Here is a 22,513-nt window from a genome sequence, read left to right as displayed (position 1 = left end):
ATCTACAAGGCACTGTGGCACCACGCAAAATTAAGAAAGGTGATCAAGCGGGAGAGGCACGGAGGCGATGCGGCGAGGGCGCAAGCCGCGCGGGATGCATGCCGACACCATCTGCAGAAAATGAGCAAACGACTTGAGAAGATGGACTCGACGGAGAGGGCGGTGGGGGAGAGAGCGGCGGTGCACGAGCTGGAGCGACTAATAACGACGACAAAGCAAGGACTGATACGAGACGTATTCAGGATACTAAACCGAGCGAGGGGACGCAGGACCGCACGAACGGCGAAGATAACGAGAATCATAGAGAAAGCGCCCCCGCCGCAACAAGGACCGGACATAACGCACGAGGAGCCCGCGGCAGTGAGGGCGGCAGCGGCCAGACACGGAGAGCGGACGCTCAGGGCCGTCCCAGTAGCGACGAGGGTCATGGCGACGCTGATAAAAGAATTACTGCCGCAGAACAGCGATGGCGGCGGCGGCGACACCAGTGGCGCACAGAGTGGGACGGAAGAAGACGAACGAGACGACACGACCAGCGTGGTGGAGAGAGTGTGCTCGTGGGAGAACTTCAAACGAGCCCTCGCAAAGTGCAAGGCCAAGAAGGGAACGGGGAAGGACGGCTTCAACGCGTACCTACTGCTGCGTGCACCAGAGTGGTTGCAACGAGCATTAACACCAGACAGCGAGAGGGGCAGGGAGGAAAGGGGGAGAGAGGAAGCCAACGCGACGTGCGCAGAGGATGAGGATATAAACTGGGACGACGCAGCGGAGGGGATAGGCGAGGGAATCGAGGGACCGGAGGGCTTTCGCGACAGCGACGATGACGACGAAGAAAGGGGAGGGGACGGAGGGGCGACACGCAGGAGGAGCGAAATCGCTAACGGCCCGAGCAGAGAGGGCGACGGCGGGGCACGAGGGAACAACGGAGACGCTACCGATGACGCGAACCGAGGCACGGACGCCGGCGGGGACGGGGAGGGCGACAGCGACGTCGAGGTTGACGCAACCGTATCGAGAGCGCCACCCAAAAAGGGGCGGACAGCCATGGAGGTCACCGAATGGAGGGCGAACGGCACGATACGAAAAGGCAGGGCGAGGCGGATGGAGAAAGAAGTGCCGAGAAGGCCATGGTGGAGGGGAGGGACGGGAGGACGAAAGAAGGGCGAGGAGGACGAGCGGCCCGCACAGACCGCGAGCAGACAGCGCCTGCTGGCCATTTCGAGACATTCGCCAAGAACGCTAGCTACATGGGAGGGCTTCGTGAAGGATGGATTGAAAAACATTCGAACAAAGAAGAGGCGACGGGAGGAACCGGCGGAGGATGCAGTGACGTGACACACACACACACACACACACACACACACACACACACACACACACACACACACACACACACACACACACACACACACACACACACACACACACACACCACACACACACGCACACACACACACCGCTCACCCACGCGCACTGGGCCTTGCACTTTGAATGCCGTGGGGCTCCTGTCGTCAGACGTGGAGACGCGAGGGTTGCCCCCCCTTGCCCCACCACCTCGTGTGTGTGGAGAAGTTTACCTTACCTTACCTTACGCTGTCGAGCGCGCGCGCGCGCGCGGCGCGCCGAAAGGCCGATGAGCGATGTCCCGCAACGCAAACACACACAAATCGACCACATCGTATCAAATCGAGGTGTTTCCCACGTACCACCGGTGCGCTCTCGGCGCCCCCCGAGCTGTCAGATCGATCTACCTACGGTAGGCTGCACCTCCGGCACGCGCCACGGCGCTGCGGCAGCGCGGGTCCACCCTTCTCGAGCCGCCGCTGCCCGTGGCTAGAACCCGCCCCCCTCCTGGTCGCGCAACTGCCGCATCCGGGCGCGCAGCAGCTGCTCCTGCTCAAACTCCCTCCACCTCGCGGGCAGGCCGGTCCTAAAGGCAGCAAGGCACCACGGCGGGTCAGTTCCGTCCTGCAGAGCGGACAGCACCGACTCCCTCACTGTCGCCTCTGCCACAGACTCCTCACCTTGCCAGTCACCCCGCGCCGCTCGAGAAGCGCAAGCAGCGACCTGCCCAGCTCGACCGCCCGCCGGCCGGCTGCGCTCGCCTTGCCGCTGCAGTCGAAGCGCGCGTCAAACCGTCTCGCGCGGCGCGGGAGGTCGAGGCGCCGCCACCGGCCGCTCAGATCGTACCGTGCGTCGGCGGCTCTCCACGCGCGCACCGCCCGCGCGCGCGCCGCAAGGAAGGCCGCCCAGGCCTCCCAGCCGGCCGCGCGGCTTCGCTCCCCCGCAGCGCCGTCGGCGGTGGAGAGGAGCGGCGCGAGCTGCGAGCCGAGTACGCCGCCCAGGAAAGCGTTGCCCGACCCCGCGAGGAGCAGCGATCCGCCCACGGCGCCGAGCAGGCACAGGCCCTGGAGCTCCTCGCGGACGGGCTCGTCCGCGCGCTTCATCTCCGACATGCGCCGCATCGCGCGAGGGTCGAGGCCGAAGCCGCCAAACGTGGCGAACGCTTCCGCACGCGGTGCCGCCTGTGCAAAGCAGGCGGGCGGGCGAACGCCGATGGGGAGTTGCCGTGGAAAGCCGGCAGCCGGCGGCGCGAGCTGAAAGGCAAAGAGAGCCACAGCGTGGCGCATGGAGCAGTTGGAGGTCTCACCCCTCGGCGCGAGGCAGGAGGCGAGCGACGCCTTCCCACGCTGTTCACAGCGTGTATCGGCCTGCGAGCAAATGTGTAATGAGAAATCCCTTTGTAGGCGGCGTTATATTTAGGCGGCGTGCCGTCTTCCCATCCCTCCCTTGGCGTCCTATTTTGTTTCTTTTTCCCTTTGAGTTTCCACCCATACCCACAACCCCACCGAAAATTGAATTCTCGCGTGTGAGAATTGAATGAAAATCGATTGAAACTTGCTCCTCTGTTCGGGCCCGCTCAGAGGCGCCCCGCGCCCGTGCGGCGCGCCGAGGCGGCGCCGAGGCGAACTTGTGGGAGTGCGGCCCATGGGCGAGGTGCGCCTGCGGCATGGGCTGACACACCACACCCGCCGGCATGTCGAAGGCGGGGAGCGGGGCCCGAGTGGCAGCATCCCTCTGCTCACGCCCTGGCGCCAGCTCAATGCGAGTCTCCACCTGAGTGGGCTCTCGCCCGAGCGGTGGACTCGCAGTGACGCATTCGATATCAGAAAGGTGAAACACGTCAATGGCACATGCCCTGCCCTGAAGATCGTCCTCACGTCCCTGATGCGCTCATCCGCGTCAACGCGGCGAGGCCTCCCAACGGCCCAATCGCCGCGCCGCAAGGGGGCGCCCCCGCTGCCGCTCCCGCGCCCGCCGCGCCTGCCGCGCCCGCTCAAGCCGCCGCCCCGCGACGCTCAGCCCGGATTGCAGCTCGCGGCGCGCCATGACCGAGCTCCACAACGAGCTCCTGTTCATTATCTCCCCTTTCTCTCTCTCCGCCCACTCGGCCGCGCTTTGACCCCTTCACTGGATCATCTTAGCGCGCAAGTCTTGCCAACAAGCAAGACCATCCTTCGCGAAGACGCAAGGTTGGACGCTTAGCCAGCCCCGCGAGACGCCGGCGGGTAACCGGCATACCTACGCTCAGACACATTCACACTCTGCTGTTGTTGTCTGCCGCATCCTCATTCATGAAGACTGCGGAGACAATGGGGGAGTGTTGGAGAGTGTGAACTCAAACCTACTTCCTGACCGTAGCCTGACCGTCCTTGTGTAACCGTCTCATGTTTGGTTTGTCCTGCCGCGCACATTGTCATCGACTTGTATCCGACTTGGTGGCTGTGGTGATGTAGCGATGGTGTGGGTCTCTAGTGACCTATACAGCTCCTCCGTGTTCCGTCTCATACACCCACCCTACGGGCTTGGAGCCCCGAACCCACGCTGTGCGATGCACACCGACTCGGTCTCTGACAGAGACAGCAGCCTGCGAAGCGTGCGAGTCGGCCTGCTTTCCGTCCGCCGCTGCCTGCCGGAGCGTGTAAGACGCACCTTGGAGGCGCGGCACCGCCTGCTGCTCGAGGAGAGGCAGCACTCCCGCGGCACGAAGGTAGACTTCCCAGCGCGGCCGTCTCTTGAGCGGCGCTCCTTCGACGAGAGAGACAGCGCCGTGCCGCTGGGCCGGTTGCTGCCGCTCCCAATCACGCGCCAGGCGACGAGCGACCCGGGCGGCGCCGATCCCGCTCTCTCCCGCGGCGCATCGACGGCGCTGGCGCGGCTTCGTACGACTGAAGAGCCGTATGAGCTCACGTTTCGCGACTGCAGCTACGAGGTGCGCGTGCCGTCGCGCGAAGGGACGGCCTGCGGCTGCGACCGCTCGGTCTGCAAGCCGATCCTCCACGCAGTGTCCGGCTCCGTGGCGGCCGGCAAGGTGGCGTTGAATCATCAGCGTTGCCGGCAGAGAGTGTGAAGAAGTCCTCCTCCTCTTCACACCTGCCCGCCGTGAGCAGGTGCTAGCCGTGCTCGGCCCGTCCGGCGCCGGCAAGACCACCCTGCTCTCGATGCTCACGCTCGAGCGGCGTGGCGGCGTCGGCGTCGGTGACATCGCACGAGTAGGACGGGAGGGGCTGCTCAGAAGTTGCTCGGAACCTTCTCTGAATCTACCTGCAGGCGACATAGCGCTGGGCGGTCAGCCGCTGACGACTGAGGCGTACAGGCGGCACTGCGCTGTCGTGCAGCAGCAGGCAGCGGGAGATGCGGCGAGATATGAGATCGAGATCTGGCCGAGAGAGCGCGGGAGTTCGCCTCATCACTGCGCGTGTCAACTGCAGCCCATCGCTGCGTGAGCTGCGTCTTGGTGCGTTCACTCATGTTTGGACTCATCAGGACCACCACTGGGCGTGCCTATCTGCTCGCGACCACCTGCGGTACGCGCTGCAACTGTACCGGCCGCACCTGCGGCCAAGCGAGAGGAGGGCGGCGACGGAGCAGCTTCTCGAGGCGACGGGCTGACTCGTCGCTCCTCATCCCTGCTCTTCCCTGCTCTTCTCGGCTCTTCTCGGCTCTTCTCGGCTCCTCTCGGCTCCTCTCGGCTCCTCTCGGCTCCTCTTCTCGGCTCCTCTCGGCTCTTCTCGGCTCTTCTCGGCTCCTCTCGGCTCCTCTCGGCTCCTCTCGGCTCCTCTCGGCTCCTCTCGGCTCCTCCCGGCTCCTCCCGGCTCCTCTCGGCTCCTCTCGGCTCCTCTCGGCTCCTCCCTGCTCCTCTCGGCTCCTCTCGGCTCCTCTCGGCTCCTCTCGGCTCCTCCCGGCTCCTCTCGGCTCTTCTCGGCTCCTCTCGGCTCCTCTCGGCTCCTCTCGGCTCGCTCCTCTCGGCTCCTCTCGGCTCCTCTCGGCTCCTCTCGGCTCCTCTCGGCTCCTCTCGGCTCCTCCCGGCTCCTCTCGGCTCCTCTCGGCTCCTCTCGGCCCCTCTCGGCTCCTCTCGGCTCCTCCCGGCTCTTCTCTGCTCCTCTCGGCTCCTCTCGGCTCCTCCCGGCTCCTCTCGGCTCCTCTCGGCTCCTCTCGGCTCCTCTCGGCTCCTCCCGGCTCCTCTCGGCTCCTCTCGGCTCCTCTCGGCTCCTCTCGGCTCCTCCCGGCTCCTCTCGGCTCCTCCCGGCTCCTCTCGGCTCCTCTCGGCTCCTCTCGGCTCCTCCCGGCCCCTCCCGGATTGGCTGCCAGCACACGCGCGCCTGTCCCTGAAGTGTCGTCGGACCCTTCCTGCAGGCGACCGGCCTGGTCGGCTGCCAGCACACGCGAGCAGGGTCTGCTCTCGTCCCGATTACCGGCGGGGGGACGGGCTCTCCTCGGGGCCAAACTGGTGGCATGCGGTCGTCAGCTAGCGAGTGGATGGCGGCGTAGGCGGGGGGGGGCTCTCCTCGGGGCAGCGGCGGCGCCTCTCTCTCGCGATCGCGCTGACCAAGCAGCCGTCGATGATCTTCCTCGACGAGCCGACGTCGGGGCTCGACTCGGCGGCCGCCGCCAAGATCATGCACTTCCTCAAGGTGACGGCCAAGCAGACCAACATCCCGATCCTGTGCACGATCCACCAGCCGTCCGCCTCCGTCTACGAGGGCTTCGACGACGTGCTCGTCCTCGCGGCGGGCCGCGTCGCCTACTTCGGCGCCGCCGCGCAGATGGGCCCGCCCTGACCAGCCGCCGTCGAGATGGGCCGAGATTGCGCGAGGTGAGCCGAGATTGTCCGAGATCGTAGGCGGCCATCTCGATCGGCTCGGACACCCGCTGCCGTCCACCGCCAACCCGGCCGACTCCACCATGCTCGACTTGGTCCGCGATCTCAGCAGAGTCGAGAACTGTACGAGCGGTGGGCTCTGTATAGGTGTGAAGAGCCGGAGGTGTGAAGAGCCGGAGGTGTGAAGTACTGTACGAGCGGCGGGCTCTGTATAGGCGGAGTTCATGCTCGACTTGATCAACCGCGACTTCTCGTCGCCAGAGGCTGTTCACAGCACCTGTTCACAGCACCTGTTCACAGCACCTGTTCACAGCACCTGTTCGTCGCCCGAGGCGGTGGACGCGATCTTGGACGCGTGGGAGGAGGAGGGGCGGGGCGAGGAGGTGGCGAGGCCGCCGACGCGCGCAATCATGACACGGCCGCCGCGTCGCGCGCGCCAGGAGGCGCAGCTGTGGATCCTGCTGCGCCGGCATGCCCTCCTCGCCTTGCGCGAGCCGATGCTGTACACGGGTCGGCTCGGCCTGTCCTGAAGTCCTCCCTCCTGCTCTCGTTGACGCTCGCAGCGGTGAACTGGTCCTAGGCCGGCTCGGCCTCATCCTGTCCGCAAACGCGTTCATCTCGATGGTCTACTTCCACACGCGCGAGCAGGTGCAGGAGCAGGTCGTGTACCTAGACACTTCCTAGACACTTCCTAGACACTTCCTCTTCACACCGCGAGCAGGTGCAGGAGCAGGTCGTGTACCGCCTCTACCTCTTCGCCTTCACGCTCGTGGTGCCGCTCGTGTTCCACGCCGTGGTCGTCGTCGCGCTCAACAACGAGTGCGCGGCCACCAGGCGCTCCACGAGGCGGCGTGAGCGGCGCCTCTTCACACCTCCGGCTGTGAACAGGTGCTCGAGATCACAGAGTCGGTGGCAGGAGAGTGAGCGGCGCCTCTTCACACCTCCGGCTGTGAACAGGTTCTCGGCCATCCGGCGCGAGATCAAGGAGGGGATGTACGGTCCGCTGCCGTACGTCCTCGCCACCACCGCCGTGCAGGCTGCGATGGCCTTCGCCCTCGCCGTCTGCTCTCTGCTGCCGGCGTACGCAATCACGCTGCTGCCGTGGTCGTCCTTCCCGGTGGCGGTTCCGGTGGTGGCGGCGATGCTCGTAGCTTACGAGTGCCTCGCCCAGCTCTGCTCGCACGTGCCGTCGGTCCTGCTCGGGATGGTGCTGTACCTGATCGCCTTCTTGATCACCTTCCTCTTCTCGGGCCTCTTCTGGCAGCCGTCCGCGGTGGAAGTCGTCAGTCACTCCATTCCGATCAATCAGCGAGTAGGCCTCTTCGTCAAGCAGTCCGCCGTGCACTACCCCCTCCGCCCGCTGCTGCTCGCCAGCCCGATGCGCCTCGGGTACGCGGCCTTCTCCAAGGTGGACTCCATGCTGTGATGCCTCTCGGCTCATCTCGGCTCACCTCGGCTCACCTCGGCTCATCTTGGCTCATCTCGGCTCATCTCGGCTCACCTCGGCTCACCTCGGCTCACCTCGGGTACGCGGCCTAAGGTGGTGTTCGAGGCGAGCCCGCCGTATGGTGGGGCGCTGGAGTGCGAGGACTGCCCGATTGCGCTCCGCATATTCGGGCGCTGCGGCAACACAGCTGCCGCCCGAGGAGCAGCGGCACCCGGTGTGAACGGCGTCTCTTCACAGATGTCCGCTGTTCTACAGGCAAACACACAGCTGCCGCCCGGAGAGCTGCAGGGCACAGGAAAAGAAACACCACGTGCGTCGTTCGTTCTCAGGCAACAAGCTGCCGCCAGAGGAGCAGCTGCAATGTGACGCGCAGACCGACGAGTTCCCTCGAGGCTTCTACTGCCCCGGCTCGACGATCCTTGATTGATGACTACTTCACATTCAATCATTACTCAGGCTTCTACTGCCCCGGCTCGACCATCCTGCAGTGCTTCGGCATCACGGGCGAGCAAACCACGCACGCACGCTCTCCGCCATACTCGTGGGAGCACCGTGGCAGAGGCCTCTTTAAGCGCTCGTTCTCAGGTGAGCAGAGATCCTTAATCAATGACTAGTCAATGCTGATTAAGTCTCTCCTAGCGATCGCCCGCAGGTGAGCAGATCCTCCGCACGCTCTCCTTCATGTACGACGCCGCCGACGCCGACTGCGACGTGTACGCGGCCACCGCAAAGATGCTGCTGATGGCGCTCGCCCTCAAGCTGCTCTGCCTCTCCGCCCCGTGAACAGCGCCTCTTCACAGCCGCTGGCTGTGAGCAGGCCCTCGCCCTCAAGCTGCTCTACCTCTCCGTGTTTGTACTGCGCTGCAGAGCGGGCGACCCGCCCGCGCCGCGGCAGCACGGAGGCGTCACACGCCCCCGCGCTGGCACGGCGAGCCGCCCATCCACAAGCAGCTCAGCCCTCCCTCCCTTTCGCTCGTTGGGGTAGGTGCCGCCCGCGCGCTTGGTGGCACGCCCCCGCCCTCCGAGCCGCGGACAACCATCGGCCGCAAGACGCTCGCGCGAGTCGCGTCGGTGGAGCGAGCGCACACGCAGCCTCTCTCGCCGCCGTCTCTAGCCACCACCCCGGTGGCGATGGGACCGTCAGGTCGAGCGAGCGACGCCCCCGTCCACGCCGCCCCCCTCGTCGGAGAGGACGTCGGCGCGCCTCTCTAGCTGAGATGAGCCGAGATCGGCCGAGATTAGCCGAGATAAGCCGAGATTAGCCGAGAGGACGTCGACGCGCCTCTCCGTCCGAAGCACCGGAGGGTCGCAGGAAGCAGACGCTCCCCCGTTCGGAAGCGATTCCTAGGCGCGCCTCTCCAGCCGAAGCACCGAAGGGTCGCACGTCGTTGCGCCGCCAGACTCGCCCGCCGCCGCCGCCGTCGCTCGGTTCGCATCTTTCGACCCGGCGGCGAGGCGGCCGTCGATGGACAGGCCTTGCAGCAGTAGATGAGGAGCGCTACGTAGTACCGATCTGTTGCAGCCCCCTCGCCGTATTCCAGACACCCCCTAGACACTTCCTACACTTCCTCGCGCGTGTGTAGTCTGACGAGCGCTCGCCGTATTCCGGACACTTCCTAGACACGTCCTAGACACGTCCCGGACACTTCGAGGACTTGTCGCAGGCTTCGCACCAACCGGACGCCATACGAGCTCACGCTCCTCGACTGCTCGTACGACATCCGCGTCTCGGAGGCCGCGCCCCCTAGACCCATACCTCCAGAGTATCGAATCCAGTGTGTCCCATACCTCCAGAGCATCGAACCGAGGGTGTGGGTTCAGTACCGTGGGTGGTGTGGTGGTAGGCGGCGGCGGCGGGCGGGAGGCACGGCGCTCGACGCGCCGCCTCGCTGCAGAGCTGCCTCCCGTCGACCCTCTGCCTCGGCCACTTCCTACTTCCTAGACAGATCCTACTTCCTAGACACTTCCTAGACACTTCCTAGACACTGCCTCCCGTGGAGCCTCTCTGCTTCAATACACTGGCCGCCGTCTCGTGTCTCTAGGCTCGACCCGACCGAAGCAGCTGCTGCGAGACGTGTCCGCGTGTGTGCGCGCCGGCCACGTGCTACCCGTCCTCTATGTGTGAAGAGGTGTGTGAAGAAGTCCTTCCTCTCTTCACGCCTGCCCGCCGTGAGCAGGTGCTAGCCGTGCTCGGCCCGTCCGGCGCCGGCAAGACCACCCTGCTCTCGATGCTCACGCTCGAGCGAGGCACACACACACACACACACACACACACACACACACACACACACACACACACACACACACACACACACACACACACACACCTCACCCACGCGCACTGGGCCTTGCACTTTGAATGCCGTGGGGCTCCTGTCGTTAGACGTGGAGACGCGAGGGTCGCCCCCCCTTGCCCCACCACCTCGTGTGTGTGGAGAAGCTTACCTCACCCTTACCTTGCTTTAGGCCCGGGCACCGCGCGCGGCAGCGTGACACTCAACGGGCAGCCCCTCACGCCTGACCGCTTCACGCGCTACTGCGCCGTCGTCGGCAACGCCGAGGACCACCCGCCCCTTGCCGGGCCGAGTTGTGAAGAGTCGTCCTCCAGCGAGCCGAGTCATCAAACCATTAGGACCACTGGCCGTTTCTGACGGCGCGCGACCACCTGCGGTACGCGATCGACCTGCACCGCCCCTCGCTGTCGCGCCAGAGCCGCCGTGCCAAGGTCGCGTAGCTGCTCGAGGCGACCCTAGGAACTTTCCAGGACCCGTCTGCGAACTTTCTCCAAGGTCGCGCAGCTGCTCGAGGCCACCGGCCTCTCTGCTTGCCGGCACACGCGGGCAGGCAGCGCTTTCGTGCCCGGGCTCTCCTCGGGGCAGCGGCGGCGCCTCTCTCTCGCGATCGCGCTGACCAAGCAGCCGTCGATGATCTTCCTCGACGAGCCGACGTCGGGGCTCGACTCGGCGGCCGCCGCCAAGATCATGCACTTCCTCAAGGTGACGGCCAAGCAGACCAACATCCCGATCCTGTGCACGATCCACCAGCCGTCCGCCTCCGTCTACGAGGGCTTCGACGACGTGCTCGTCCTCGCGGCGGGCCGCGTCGCCTACTTCGGCGCCGCCGCGCAGATGGGCCGCTACCTCGAGACGCTCGGGACACCACTCCCGCCCAACGCCAACCCGGCCGAGTTCATTCTCGACCTTGTCAACGCGGACTTCACCGACGCCGCGTCGGCACACCTCCCCCCCCCACCACCCCCACGCCGGCCACCCCTCCCGCCACCCCCCACCCCCCCCCACCCCACCCCACCCCGCCCACCCCTCCCCCCCCGCCTCCCTCCCCTCCACCTTTCCCGCCACGTGGCCGCGCCGTGACACGAGTGCATGCCAGGTGCACGCTATTCTCGCCGAGTGGCCGCGCCGCTCGCAGCGGCCCGTGCAGCGCGCGCCTGTCCGCATCGAGTCGGGCCCGCGCCGGGCGACCATATGCGAGCAGCTGTACGCCGAGCCTCGGGCAATCTCGCGTCATCTCGGGTGATCTCGCCCCGCAGGCGACCTTCTGCGAGCAGCTGTGCGCCCTCGCCCACCGGCACGCGCGGCTGACTGTCCGGGAGCCGCTGCTGTACGTGTCTCGCGCGGTGCTCAACGGCGGGACGATGAGCTTGCTTCTGCTCGATCGGCGGGTCGAGAGGCAATCAGTCAGCAATGCGTGACAGGTGGGACGATGAGCTTCTTCTGCTCGATCTACAGCGACACGCGCCGGCTCGAGCAGGGCCAAGTCCTCTCCAAGTCCTTCTTCTACTTTTGGATGGCACCGATCCCCGCCCTACGGCGGGTACAGTGGTAGTCACGCGGGCTACTGACGGGTCGCCGCTCATTCACAGGTCGCGATCCCCTCCTCCTTCTCGCTGCTGGCCGTGTACGCGCTCAACCTCGAGTTCGCGCACGTGCGCCGCGAGGTGAAGAACGGGATGTCCTCGCCGACGGCACGACATGTCCGGGACACGTCCATAGCAGCGTCCTGGACATGTCAACAGGTGAAGAATGGGATGTACTCGCCGATGGCATACGTCTTGGCCACGTCGGCGCTGCAGGTGGCCTTCTGCCCGCCTGCCTTGGAAATGGCCGGAACACTGTCATGGACATGTCATGCCCTCTGCCCGCCTGTGCGGGCGAATGAGGAGCGAAATCTCCATGGACGGTTGCAGGTGCCCATGGTCTTCGCCGTCTGCTTGTGCGGGCTGCTGCCCTCGTACGCACTGCTGGTGGGCCCCTCGTCATGGGGCTCCTTCCCGCTGGTGTTGCTCGTCTGCACGGCCAACCTGTGGGCCTTCGAGTGCATCGCGCAGTTCTTCTCCCTCGTGAGCAACCCTCTGCTCGGCATGCTGCAGTGCCTCTCGGTCTGGATCTGGTCGCTGCAGTTCTGCGGCCGCACCGCCCGGGCATTAACTTGTCATTGATGAGGCAGGAATTCACTCACTGACTAGGTCGCTGCTCTTTTGCGGGCTCACCATCCAGGGGCGAGACATCATCTGGCCGGTGCGGCTGCTGTACTACGCACTCCCTCTCAAGTGGGCTCTCTCGACGGCGATCTACGAGGTGGCCGTCCACTGCCCGGACTACGAGGGCACGTTCGAGTGCGACGTCGGCGACGACCCGACCTGCCCCAGCCGCGGCTTCAAGTGCGAGAGCACTCCAGAGGACCCGCTCGGCGTCATCTGCTTCGGTCGCAACGCGACGCAGATCATGGCGACGATGAACCAGCAGTTCCCCGCCTTCTCCACCGAGGACTCCTCCGCCCGCGACCTCTCGGTGCTCCTGCTTATCGGCTCCGTCTTCAAGATCGGCTACGTCGTCATCCTGCACCTCAAGTGCAAGATGGGGCGGCAGCCAGAGCCGCCGGGCGCCGCCTCAGAGAAGGTGTGAGATCGCGCGAGGCGTGCGCTATGTATTTTATCGAAGCCGCTTTTTGGAGACTGGTGGGTTTGCCATATGTGGCCGAAGGAGAGGTTGAGCGATTTCAGCACCCACCTGTGCCCATTGGGCTTTTTGGCCAACGCTCGGCCCTCGCCGTTTGAGCCCCCACGCCAGCGTCACCGGACACCCCCCGCTCCTCCACACGACACTCGACAGTGTATATGCTTTCCAACGGCGCCACTCCCCAGTGGCGGTACAGAGAAAAGAATTCCGTGCATCTCCACACCCGCATACCCGGGCACGAGGACTTCTAGCGGCAGGAGCCCCAAAATCAATGTGCAAGGCGCAGTGCACGTGGCGGTGAGCGACCTGCCCCCAAAGGACAGGCCCTAAGGGACAGGCCAGCTCCCGCAACAGAATGGGGCGTACAGTACGAACGCGAGACAGACAGACAGAAAGAATACAGCCACTAGTCCTTGTACATTGAGCGCCGCAGCTCCTCCTCGTAGTGGAGGGGGTATCGCGGGACCGGCTCTGGTTCCCACCAGCAGGGGCGCGCCGCCTGCCCGGGACTAGCCCTCAGAACTGCACGCCGTCGCCCGCCGTCGAGCCGCGTCCTCCCCCGAGGTAGGGCTGCGTGTAGACCGGCCCGCGGTACCTAGAGGTGCACGGAGTCGCCGGCCGCGTTGTCAGTCGCGCCGCCCTGGTAGGGGAGGGTATACACTGGCCCGGTGTACCACGGGTGGTCGACCGCGTTGGCGCCCGTGTACCCAATCAGGTCGAGCAGCCTCTCGCCAAACGTCATCATCACCTCGTGCGGCATCGACCTACACGGACATGTCCCGGACATGTCCCGGACAGCTCCCGGACATGTCCCGGGCGCCGCCACCCTCGCGCAGGATCGACCAGTGAGATCTCGGGTCTCGGCTGCGCCTCTCGGCTGCATCTCTCGGCTGCACTTCTCGGCTGCGTCTCTCGGCTGCATCTCTCGGCTGCGTCTGGACCAGTGGAAGTTGTGCTCGGGCTTGAGGTAGCCGAGGTTGTAGATGAAGAGGAGCCTATTCAGTTCTTCACCCATCCATTCCTGAACTCATGAGTTAGTTCAGCCGAGGGTGTAGAGGAAGGAGCAACCCGCGGCGCGAGGCCGTGTTGCCCTTCCGCTGCCCCGAGGCGCCGTGCAGCGTGCCGCCCGCCCAGAGGACGCACGAGCCCTTCCGCATCGCCGCCTGCACCGCGTGGGCCGCGTCGGAGACGCCGGGCGGCAGCTCCGCCTCGCCTAGAAGGTTCCTAGAAGGCTCCTGGAAGGCTCCTAGACGGCCCGTAGAAGGCAGCCCCGCCTCGCCGTAGCCGTCGCCGTCGCGGTACCAGGTGTGGCTCCCCGGGAGGAAGCGAGTGGCGCCGTTGCCGGCGGTGAAGTCGGCGACGGCCCACCTGCGGGCGAAACTTCCGAGGAGGTTCAGAGAAGGTTCCGAGAAGTTGCCGGCGGTGAAGTCGGCGACGGCCCACCTGCGGGCGAAGCTTCCGAGGAGGTTCCGAGAAGGTTCCGAGGAGGTTCAGAGACTGGCCCGAGGTCGCGGTCCAGCCGTGCACGAGACAGAGAGTGCCCTCGGGGTAGACTCTCGGTCAATCTGGCGCAATCTCGCGCAACCTCGGCCACTCTCGGTCAGTCTCTAAGCCCACATGCACGAGACGGAGAGCTGCGGGCGGCCCTCGAGCGGCGTCTGCGGCAGCCAGCGCCATGACGAGGCCCCCCACCTGCGGGGGAGTAGCCGAGATCGCCCGAGATTGCCCGAGATTGCCCGAGATTGCGCCACGGCGAGGGACCGCCCCCCACCTGCGGGGGAGACTTCCGAGAAGGGTCCGAGAAGAGCCTCTGGCAGCGGGGCCGTGCCGAGGGCGGCCCGCACATCGAGTCGTCGCGGTGTAGGACCTGGGTGAGAGAGCGAGAGATGGACCGAGATGGACCGAGATGACCCGAGGTCCACACCCGAGTTCGCTCATCGCGGTGCAGGACCTGGTTGGCAGCTAGACCCCACGCGGAGTGGCTGGGGATCAGCCAGTCAGTGGTGCACGCGGAATCGCACGGGGGTGTGGCACACGCGGAATCGCACGGGGGTGTGGCACACGGGGCGTTGGCTAGGAGCCGACAAGCGTGAGACATCCACCCCGGGGGGGCCACAGTATGGGGGGCCACACAGCCCACCACCAGCAGCCAACTCACCACCGCCGTCCCCATCTTCATCCGCTATCACTCGGAGTCGGGGGCAGGACCTGGCTGCCGCACGGCTCGTCGTCAATCTCGTGCAATCTCGTCCAATCTCGGTCAATCTCGGCAGGACCTGGCTGCCGCACGGCTCGTCGTCTCCCAGCGCCCCGTGAGGCTCGACCGAGATGCACGAGCCTACGTGACCCCATACCTCCAGAGTCTCGAATCCAGTGTGACCCATACCTCCAGAGTATCGAATCCAGTGTGCCCCATACCTCCAGAGTATCGAATCCAGTGTGTCCCATACCTCCAGAGTATCGAATCCAGTGTGACCCATACCTCCAGAGTATCGAATCCAGTGTGCCCCATACCTGCTGAGTATCGAATCCAGTGTGCCCCATACCTCCAGAGTATCGAATCCAGTGTGCCCCATACCTCCAGAGTATCGAATCCAGTGTGACCCATACCTCCAGAGTCTCGAATCCAGTGTGCCCCATACCTCCAGAGTATCGAATCCAGTGTGTCCCATACCTCCAGAGTCTCGAATCCAGTGTGCCCCATACCTCCAGAGTATCGAATCCAGTGTGTCCCATACCTCCAGAGTATCGAATCCAGTGTGCCCCATACCTGCTGAGTCTCGAATCCAGTGTGTGGGTTCAGTCCCGTGGGTGGGGCGGTAGCAAAGGTGGGAGAGCTGACCGAGCCCACGTGCTACCAGGGCAGGCATGCGGGTGTTGAGAATGCAGTGTACACGGCGGAGTACGGCGGAGTGTGCAGTTGGAGAAATTGAACCAAGAATGCGTATTCAGCTTCTGGGCGCACGAGCAAGTTCCGAGGCAGACCTGAGGAGCGAGAGATAGCCGAGGTAGAGCCGAGATACAGCCGAGATGTAGCCGAGATGTAGCCGAGATGTAGCGTACAGCCGAGGCAGACCTTCTTGCACCACGGCCCGAGGAGCGCCTCGACGCCGCCGAGCACCTACGGGGAAGGCTCCGAGAAGCTTCCGAGAGCTCCACGAACAGAGCAGAAGCCTCGCCGCCGCCGAGCGCCGTCGGGTGGACTGCCAGCTCCTGGACTGTGGTCGACTCGCCGAGCGGTTTGGCGGCGTTTCGTCGCGTGTGGTGGCCCGCAAAGGAGTGCTGCGCACCGGCGGGGAGTGCTCGCGTCATGGCGCGAGGGCGAGGCGAGGGGAGGCCCGAGCGCAGTAGTGCGCTTGGCGCCTTTCCGCCGACAAAGGTGCCACCCACCCCGTCCAATTCGGCGACGACGCGATCCATGACCTCTCCCGGAACGGCCTCGTCGATGACTACTACTCCGTGCGAGCGCAGCAGCGCGCACACCTCGGACGGGGTGCAGGTCTTGCCATCCAGCCGAGGGAGCTCCATCACAGGCGCGCGCATCCGCTTGTGCCGCTTGTAGAGGAGGTAGCCGGCGGCGAGCGCGGCGGCTGCGGCGAGCGTGCAGGGGCCCTGCATGGTGTGTGTGTGTGTGTGTGTGTTCGGTACTTGTCCGCGAAAATCCCAGAGAGGCGCGACGGACGCCAGCGCACACGGCCGGCTGTGCCTCGACTGAGGGAGGGGGGTGTAGTGATAAATAAATAAATAACGTGAGGCCCCTCAGCGGAGCTGGGAAGAGGACCGCCGCAAGCGGCGTGGCGTGGAGCGGTTGTGCATCCCTCCGGGGGGCCCTCTGCGCCGGGGAGGCGTTGTTGGAGGCTAGGACGCAAGCGTCCGTCGCCCTTTTTCAAACTCGGGGCCCACTCCGCTACGCTCCGACCCGAATTTGGAGGGCCTGAAAGTTTAAGGTGTTGCTGCGCATCGCGGCGACGGTGCTTTCGACGCAGCTGCTCAGCTACGTTGCGCACACACGGGGTGTCGGGAGGTATTCGGATATCTCGGGTCGCCATGCCGTGAATGAACAGGCGCTTTATCCACCCTATATTCTTCTCTCGTTCCTCTGCCCGTGCCTTGGTCTTGTCGTCGTTTCGCACCCATGTCTGTAAATGGCAATCGAGGCTGCCTTCCCCACTACTCGAGTACCTGTAGTTCACGTAAACGCCTGTAGTTCCCCCCGCATGGAGAAATTCTTTTCTGCCCATCTTGTGCCACGCGACGGCGGGGTGAGCCCCGACTCGTTGACCTCGGAAGGCTTGGTGGCGAGGGCGCTGCTTGCTTATGGACAAGCCAGTCACGCTCGAGCCGGTCGCTGTGGTCGACAAGAAGGCCGAGAAGGAGCGCAAGAAGGCCGATCTCGCCGCCAAGCGCGCCGCGAAAAAGGCGGGGAAGGAGGCGGCGGCAGGCCAGGTGGATGTGGCGTCGCTCTCGCTCGGCGACGTGTCTACGCCCGGATCCTCCGCGAAGCTGACCTCGGAGCAGCGCCGCGTCGCCGCCAACCGTGCCGTCACCGGCGTCCTCGCCTCTATGCCGGCGGCACGCGACATCAAGTTTGCATCCTTCTCCGTGTCGGTCGGCGGGCGGCAGCTGGTCGCCGACTCAAACCTCGAGCTGACGCAGGGGTGCCGCTACGGCCTGCTTGGCGACAACGGCTCCGGCAAGTCCAACGTGCTGGCCGCTGTCGCACAGCGCGAGGTGCCGCTGCCGGAGCACGTCTCGGTCTACCACTTGCACGAGGAGGCTCCTCCGACCGAGTTGAGCGGCGTCGAGGCCGTCATTGAGCATGTCCGCGCCGAGGTCGAGATGCTCAAAGCCGTGTCTGAGGCCCGGCACGAGTGCGAACGGCGTCTCATCACACCTCTAGCTGTGACCAGGTCGAGCGGCTCGAGGCCATGTCGGAGGCGATCCTCGAGGCGGTCGGGCCAGAGGACGAGAGGCTCGAGGCGATCAACGACCGGCTAAGCGAGCTCGACCCGACCGGCTCGGAGCCGCGCGCGCGAAAGATCCTGTCGGGTCTCGGGTTTGCGGACCACCTCGTCCCGATGGACAGGCCGACCAAGCACATGTCTGGCGGCTGGCGGATGCGCGTCGCGCTCGCCCAGGCGCTCTTCGCTGCGCCAGAGCTGCTGCTGCTGGACGAGCCGACCAACCACCTCGACCTGGAGGCGTGCGTCTGGCTCGAGGAGCACCTCGCCTCGTACCCGAAGTGCCTCCTCCTCGTCTCGCACAGCCAGGACTTTCTGAACGCCGTCTGCACGCACACGCTCTGGCTGAGCGGCCGGCTGCTGCGGCTGTACGGAGGAAACTACGCCAAGTTCGTGCAGACGGTGGAGGAGGAGGAGAGGCTGCAGCTCAAGGTGTACGAGAAACAGCAGGCCGACATCGACAAGCTCTCCGACTTTGTGCGCGTCAACAAGGCGAACGGCGTCGCCTCCTCCGCAAAGTCGAAGAAGAAGGTGCTCGAGAAGCTCGAGACGGGCGCGGTCGAGAAGCCGAAGCTGCGCGAGCCCTCCCTCACTTTCTCCTTCCCCGAGTGCTCGCGATTGGCGCCGCCCGTCCTCCCCTTTGACGACGTCTCCTTCGCGTACCCTGGCAGCGAGCCGCTGTACGAGGCGCTCAACTTCGGCGTCGACTGCGACAGCCGCATCGCGCTGGTCGGTCCAAACGGCTGCGGCAAGTCGACGCTGCTCAAGCTCATGTCGGGTGAGCTGAGCCCGACGGAGGGGTCCGTCAAGAAGCACCAGCATTGCTCCCTCGGCCTCTACCATCAGCACTCGACCGACGTGCTCGACCTCGACATGGCGCCGCTGCCCTTCCTGCGGAAGGTCTTCCCGCCCTCCGTGGTCAAGCACACCGAGGAGTGGTGGCGCGGCTACCTTGCCACGTTTGGCTTCTCGCCGGAGCAGCAGCAGAGCCCGATGGGCATGCTCTCCCACGGACAGCGCTCGCGGATCGTCTTTGCGATGCTCGCGATGAAGGACCACACGGTGCTGCTGCTCGACGAGCCGACCAACCACCTCGACGTGGACGCAGTCGACGGCCTCGCCGCCGCCATCAAGGCTTTTGGCGGAGGCGTGGTGCTCGTGTCGCACGATTTTCGGCTCATCGACCAGGTGGCGGACGAGATCTGGCTGTGCGAGGACCGCGGCGTGCGGCGGCTGGAGGGTTCCATCCACGAGTACAAGAAGGCGCTCGCCAAGAAGATGAGCAAGCACAAGGTGGGGCTGAGGTGAGGGCCGCCCTGCTTTGGCCTTTGGGCCTGCTAGAGGAGCATTGATGGGTGTGGAGCGGTGTGAGTGGAGCAGTGACGAGCGAGCGAGCCCGCCTCTGCACGACTGTGCGCACATTCGAGCCGAAAAAGGGAGCGATTTCCGCGAGAGTCTGCACTACTCGGTGGGCGCGCGCTGTCTAGTTTCTTCATTCTTGAGGCAGCGAGTGACATGCGGTGACACAGATCACAGTCTGACACCAGTGGACTGGACACCGACGGACCGTCCAGCGCGCGGGCGTACTGACCCGTACTAGCTAAACTACCGCGTACCGGCCCGCGTACTCAAGAGACTCAAGAGGTACATGGACATGGGTCATGGCCTCATGGCGTGTGGGGGTGGATTTTCATCAAGATCTCTCAAATTTGCGGTGTGGATAGTTGGGGGGTGGGTTAGGTTAGGGTTATTAGGGTTAGAGGGTTAGGGTTAGGGTTAGGATTAGGGTTAGGGTCAGGGTTAGTCTTGTTGTGTCTGTATATGCCAGCGTTGCAGGGTTCTGCGCTGGGATCTGGCCCCAGCGCCGACGAGTAAGACTCAGCACCGCACGCTGACCCCACCAAATGCCGCCTCAGGGCGCCAGGCCGCCAGCCACCTCTTACACGCGGCCGGCGCCCTCTCGCGGCAAAAGGGTCGAGCGAGCGGGCAGAGTCGCGATGTCTGCGCACCCGCGTGCCGATGGGCGGCACACGCAACCGAGAGAGGCCCTGTCGCGCCGCCAGTAGCGTTCTCCGCACTCCCCACGCCACCAATTGCCGCCTCAGGGCGCCAGCCACCTCTTACACGCGGCCGGCGCCCTCTCGCGGCAAAAGGGTCGAGCGAGCGGGCAGAGTCGCGATGTCTGCGCACCCGCGTGCCGATGGGCGGCACACGCAGCGGAGAGAGGCCCTGTCGCGCCGCCAGTGTAGCGTTCCGCACTCCCCACGCCACCAATTGCCGCCTCGGGGCGCCAGCCACCTCTTACACGCGGCCGGCGCCCTCTCGCGGCAAAAGGGTCGAGCGAGCGGGCAGAGTCGCGATGTCCCTGCGCACCTGGGTGTTCGAACCTGGTTTGTGGAGCTCCCACAGATGTTCTGACAGAGACCTGGCCGTTCTGACAGCGTTCTGACAGCGTTCTGACAGTGTTCTGACAGCCGTTCTGACAGCTTTCCGACGGTAATTTACAGTTAAGACTCACCATCTGGTCTGAGTAAAGGAGAGCGATATCACAGTGTCGGTTACAGCAGAAAGATTCCTAATTCTCTCCACTACAAAAAAGTCTGGTGGGGAACCGACATCATGGCCCCGAATGCCGTGCTCTCTAGGTAATCTGTACGCCGCCTATATGCTCTATCCTGTGCCAAGACGGACACGTTTTGACAATCAAAATCTACCTCAAAATTTGCGGCCGCCCCTCGAAATTTGCTGATCAAAATTTGCGGTGGCCCGGATCGAAACCTGTACTTTGGCCAAAGGGGAGGGACGGGAGGACGAAAGAAGGGAGAGGAGGACGAGCGGCCCGCACAGACCGCGAGCAGACGACAGCGCCTGCTGGCCATTTCGAGACATTCGCAAAGAACGCTAGCTACATCTTGGGAGGGCTTCGTGAAGGATGGATTGAAAAACATTCGAACAAAGAAGAGGCGACGGGAGGAACCGGCAGAGGATGCAGTGACGTGACACCCCCCCCCCTCACACACACACACACACACACACACACACACACACACACACACACACACACACACACACACACACACACACACACACACACACACACACACACACACACACACACACACACACACACACACACACACACACACACACACACACACACACACACACACACACACACACACACACACACACACACATACCGCTCACCCACGCGCACTGGGCCTTGCACATTTAATGCCGTGAGGCTCCTGTCGTTAGACGTGGAGACGCGAGGGTCGCCCCCCCTTGCCCCACCACCTCGTGTATATGTGGAGAGTGGAGAAGTTTACCTTACCTTATACCTTATCATGTGGCGTGTCGGGGTGGACATATGACATGCGGAGGCGACAGAGGCGGAGGCGGCGGCGGCGACGGCGGAGGTGGGGACGGTGGCGGCGGCGGTCGAAGCGAGACGGGGCTCGGAGGGACGGAGCGGCGGCGTCACACTGGAGCAAGGCATGGGGCAGGAACGAGGTACAAACGGATGAATTGGTTGCTATCGCAAGATACGTCAGACGGAGGAAGGCGGAGGGAATGGAATGCGTTGCGGCAACAAAGAGGCTTGAGTACCTGGTGGAACAGAGGGGAGATGAGGGAAGACTGGTCGTTGAGAGGGTTGAGGAGGAGGGAGCGGGTCAAGTGGGTAAACGGGTGGATGGGTCGGGACCAGAGGCAGCTGGAGAAGAGCACACGACAGATGTGACGTTGGAAAATGCAGCGACAAAAGTGATGATACAGAAGATCGATGTTGAGTGTGCAAACGCAAATGGATTTCTGTTCGTACCAAACCCTAATGCAGTACGACGTCACATGGCCACAAAAGAAGGGAGATCATACAGGGAGGCTATGGCAGACTTCGACGAGGGGGACGGAAAAGATGGGCAGGTGGATGTCCATGGTCCAGCTTAAAGTAAAACAGCGGTTGGAGGAAGGGAGCGGAGTCTATATGGTGGTGGAGTCGCACTTGGAGGCGCGGAGAGGCGAGATCGTCCTCAATCTATTCAGGAGGTTTGGGATCGAGGGAGCTCACACTGGGGTGGAAGGTGGGCCCTCAAGAGCTGGTGGGAGGACCAAAGGTGGAGTGCTGATTTAGCTACCTCAAATGCCTCACTCCAGTCCATCTTCGAGCCCCTCTTCCTATTGAAGAAATAAGTATCTGCGTTTCTACCCAGACGAGTGAAATTACACTCGTCAACCATCCGATTGACAAACTGGTCATTGACATGTCCCCTCTCCCCCCAAATCTGATCAGACGTCCATTGGCGTCGCCACCGACACAGTGAGCATATTCGTTGAATTGGCTGATAGCTTCGTAGATTGCATCGTGAACCTTCCCTGCATTTGACCTGGCTTTAGACGTATCCGGACAGTAGGCGGTGTAGTACCTTTAGCGAATTGTCCACCGTACACCGCAGAAGTACCGACAGGACATGTCCCGCAGTTCCCACAACACTTTTCCCCACTTGAACGAAAGGTTAGCAACAACGGCGAGGGTGATGGGGCTTCATCCCTCCAAAATAGGTGCGTCTATCAAGGAGCTATGCCGAGAGGACAGGTGGATACTATGTCGCTGCGCGGCCATCACTGAAGAATGGGAGGAGAGAGGAGAGGATGACGGTCTATGCTTCATTAGAGTAGAGTGTGATGGGGGGGATGTCGGGAGGAGGGAGGAGGATAGGAGAGAGGTAGAGTTGAATGTAGTCCTACACGAGGCAAGTGCGCCGACAAGACTACGAGTGGGGGAGATCCGACTGCGGTGGGGACATCTCTATGGGTCGACGTGTGGAGACAATGGGGACTTCAAAGTGCTCCCGGTGTCATTCAAGCCGAACCAGGTGGCGGAGGAGGCGGGAGGGGAGGTGGAGAGTGAGGAGGAGGAGCCAGATGGGGAAAGCAGGGTGGTCTCGGGGTCGGGAGGGTCGAG

General features: G+C 64.1%; 6 protein-coding genes across 6 annotated transcripts; 4 read left to right on the top strand and 2 right to left on the bottom strand.

Annotated features, from left to right (window-relative positions):
- Positions 1-1,801: 1,801 nt before the first annotated feature.
- Positions 1,802-2,630, bottom strand: EMIHUDRAFT_466209 (hypothetical protein; the record flags this gene model as incomplete). The annotated part of the gene is made up of 2 exons (XM_005756734.1): positions 1,802-1,930; positions 1,999-2,630. The coding sequence occupies 2 exons, from the start codon at positions 2,628-2,630 to the stop codon at positions 1,834-1,836; spliced, it is 729 nt and encodes a 242-aa protein (XP_005756791.1). The 3' UTR covers positions 1,802-1,833.
- A 1,248-nt stretch (positions 2,631-3,878) lies between these two features.
- On the top strand, positions 3,879-6,122 carry EMIHUDRAFT_453881 (hypothetical protein; the record flags this gene model as incomplete). The annotated part of the gene is made up of 6 exons (XM_005756733.1): positions 3,879-4,372; positions 4,452-4,539; positions 4,612-4,685; positions 4,828-4,883; positions 5,698-5,735; positions 5,833-6,122. The coding sequence occupies exons 1-6, from the start codon at positions 3,893-3,895 to the stop codon at positions 6,120-6,122; spliced, it is 1,026 nt and encodes a 341-aa protein (XP_005756790.1). The 5' UTR covers positions 3,879-3,892.
- A 2,507-nt stretch (positions 6,123-8,629) lies between these two features.
- Positions 8,630-10,984, top strand: EMIHUDRAFT_428601 (hypothetical protein; the record flags this gene model as incomplete). Its single annotated transcript, XM_005756732.1, has 10 exons — positions 8,630-8,681; positions 8,755-8,808; positions 8,959-9,083; positions 9,275-9,344; positions 9,455-9,533; positions 9,653-9,711; positions 9,788-9,857; positions 10,077-10,171; positions 10,243-10,335; positions 10,400-10,984. The coding sequence occupies exons 3-10, from the start codon at positions 9,076-9,078 to the stop codon at positions 10,982-10,984; spliced, it is 1,059 nt and encodes a 352-aa protein (XP_005756789.1). The 5' UTR covers positions 8,630-8,681; positions 8,755-8,808; positions 8,959-9,075.
- Positions 10,985-11,372: 388 nt separating this feature from the next.
- EMIHUDRAFT_439185 (hypothetical protein) lies at positions 11,373-12,584 on the top strand. The gene is made up of 5 exons (XM_005756731.1): positions 11,373-11,420; positions 11,494-11,568; positions 11,647-11,703; positions 11,818-12,020; positions 12,097-12,584. The coding sequence occupies exons 1-5, from the start codon at positions 11,418-11,420 to the stop codon at positions 12,533-12,535; spliced, it is 777 nt and encodes a 258-aa protein (XP_005756788.1). The 5' UTR covers positions 11,373-11,417; the 3' UTR covers positions 12,536-12,584.
- Positions 12,585-12,788: 204 nt separating this feature from the next.
- EMIHUDRAFT_439184 (hypothetical protein) lies at positions 12,789-16,300 on the bottom strand. Its single transcript, XM_005756730.1, has 12 exons — positions 15,953-16,300; positions 15,764-15,871; positions 15,666-15,692; positions 15,559-15,574; positions 14,866-14,927; positions 14,434-14,456; positions 14,207-14,281; positions 13,869-13,957; positions 13,658-13,802; positions 13,531-13,584; positions 13,264-13,353; positions 12,789-13,184 (listed from the first exon to the last, which is right to left on the bottom strand). Exons 1-12 carry the CDS (start codon positions 16,205-16,207, stop codon positions 13,106-13,108), a joined length of 1,023 nt encoding a protein of 340 aa, XP_005756787.1. The 5' UTR covers positions 16,208-16,300; the 3' UTR covers positions 12,789-13,105.
- Positions 16,301-16,892: 592 nt separating this feature from the next.
- On the top strand, positions 16,893-18,858 carry EMIHUDRAFT_466207 (ABC transporter protein; the record flags this gene model as incomplete). The annotated part of the gene is made up of 2 exons (XM_005756729.1): positions 16,893-17,422; positions 17,500-18,858. Exons 1-2 carry the CDS (start codon positions 16,907-16,909, stop codon positions 18,856-18,858), a joined length of 1,875 nt encoding a protein of 624 aa, XP_005756786.1. The 5' UTR covers positions 16,893-16,906.
- Between the last annotated feature and the right edge of the window lie 3,655 nt (positions 18,859-22,513).

Source organism: Emiliania huxleyi (genome assembly GCF_000372725.1).
Source record: "Emiliania huxleyi CCMP1516 unplaced genomic scaffold EMIHUscaffold_95, whole genome shotgun sequence".
Taxonomy (NCBI): Eukaryota; Haptophyta; order Isochrysidales; family Noelaerhabdaceae; genus Emiliania; species Emiliania huxleyi.
Note: the sequence above shows the minus strand (reverse complement) of the source record. Positions and strands in the feature narration are given on the sequence as shown.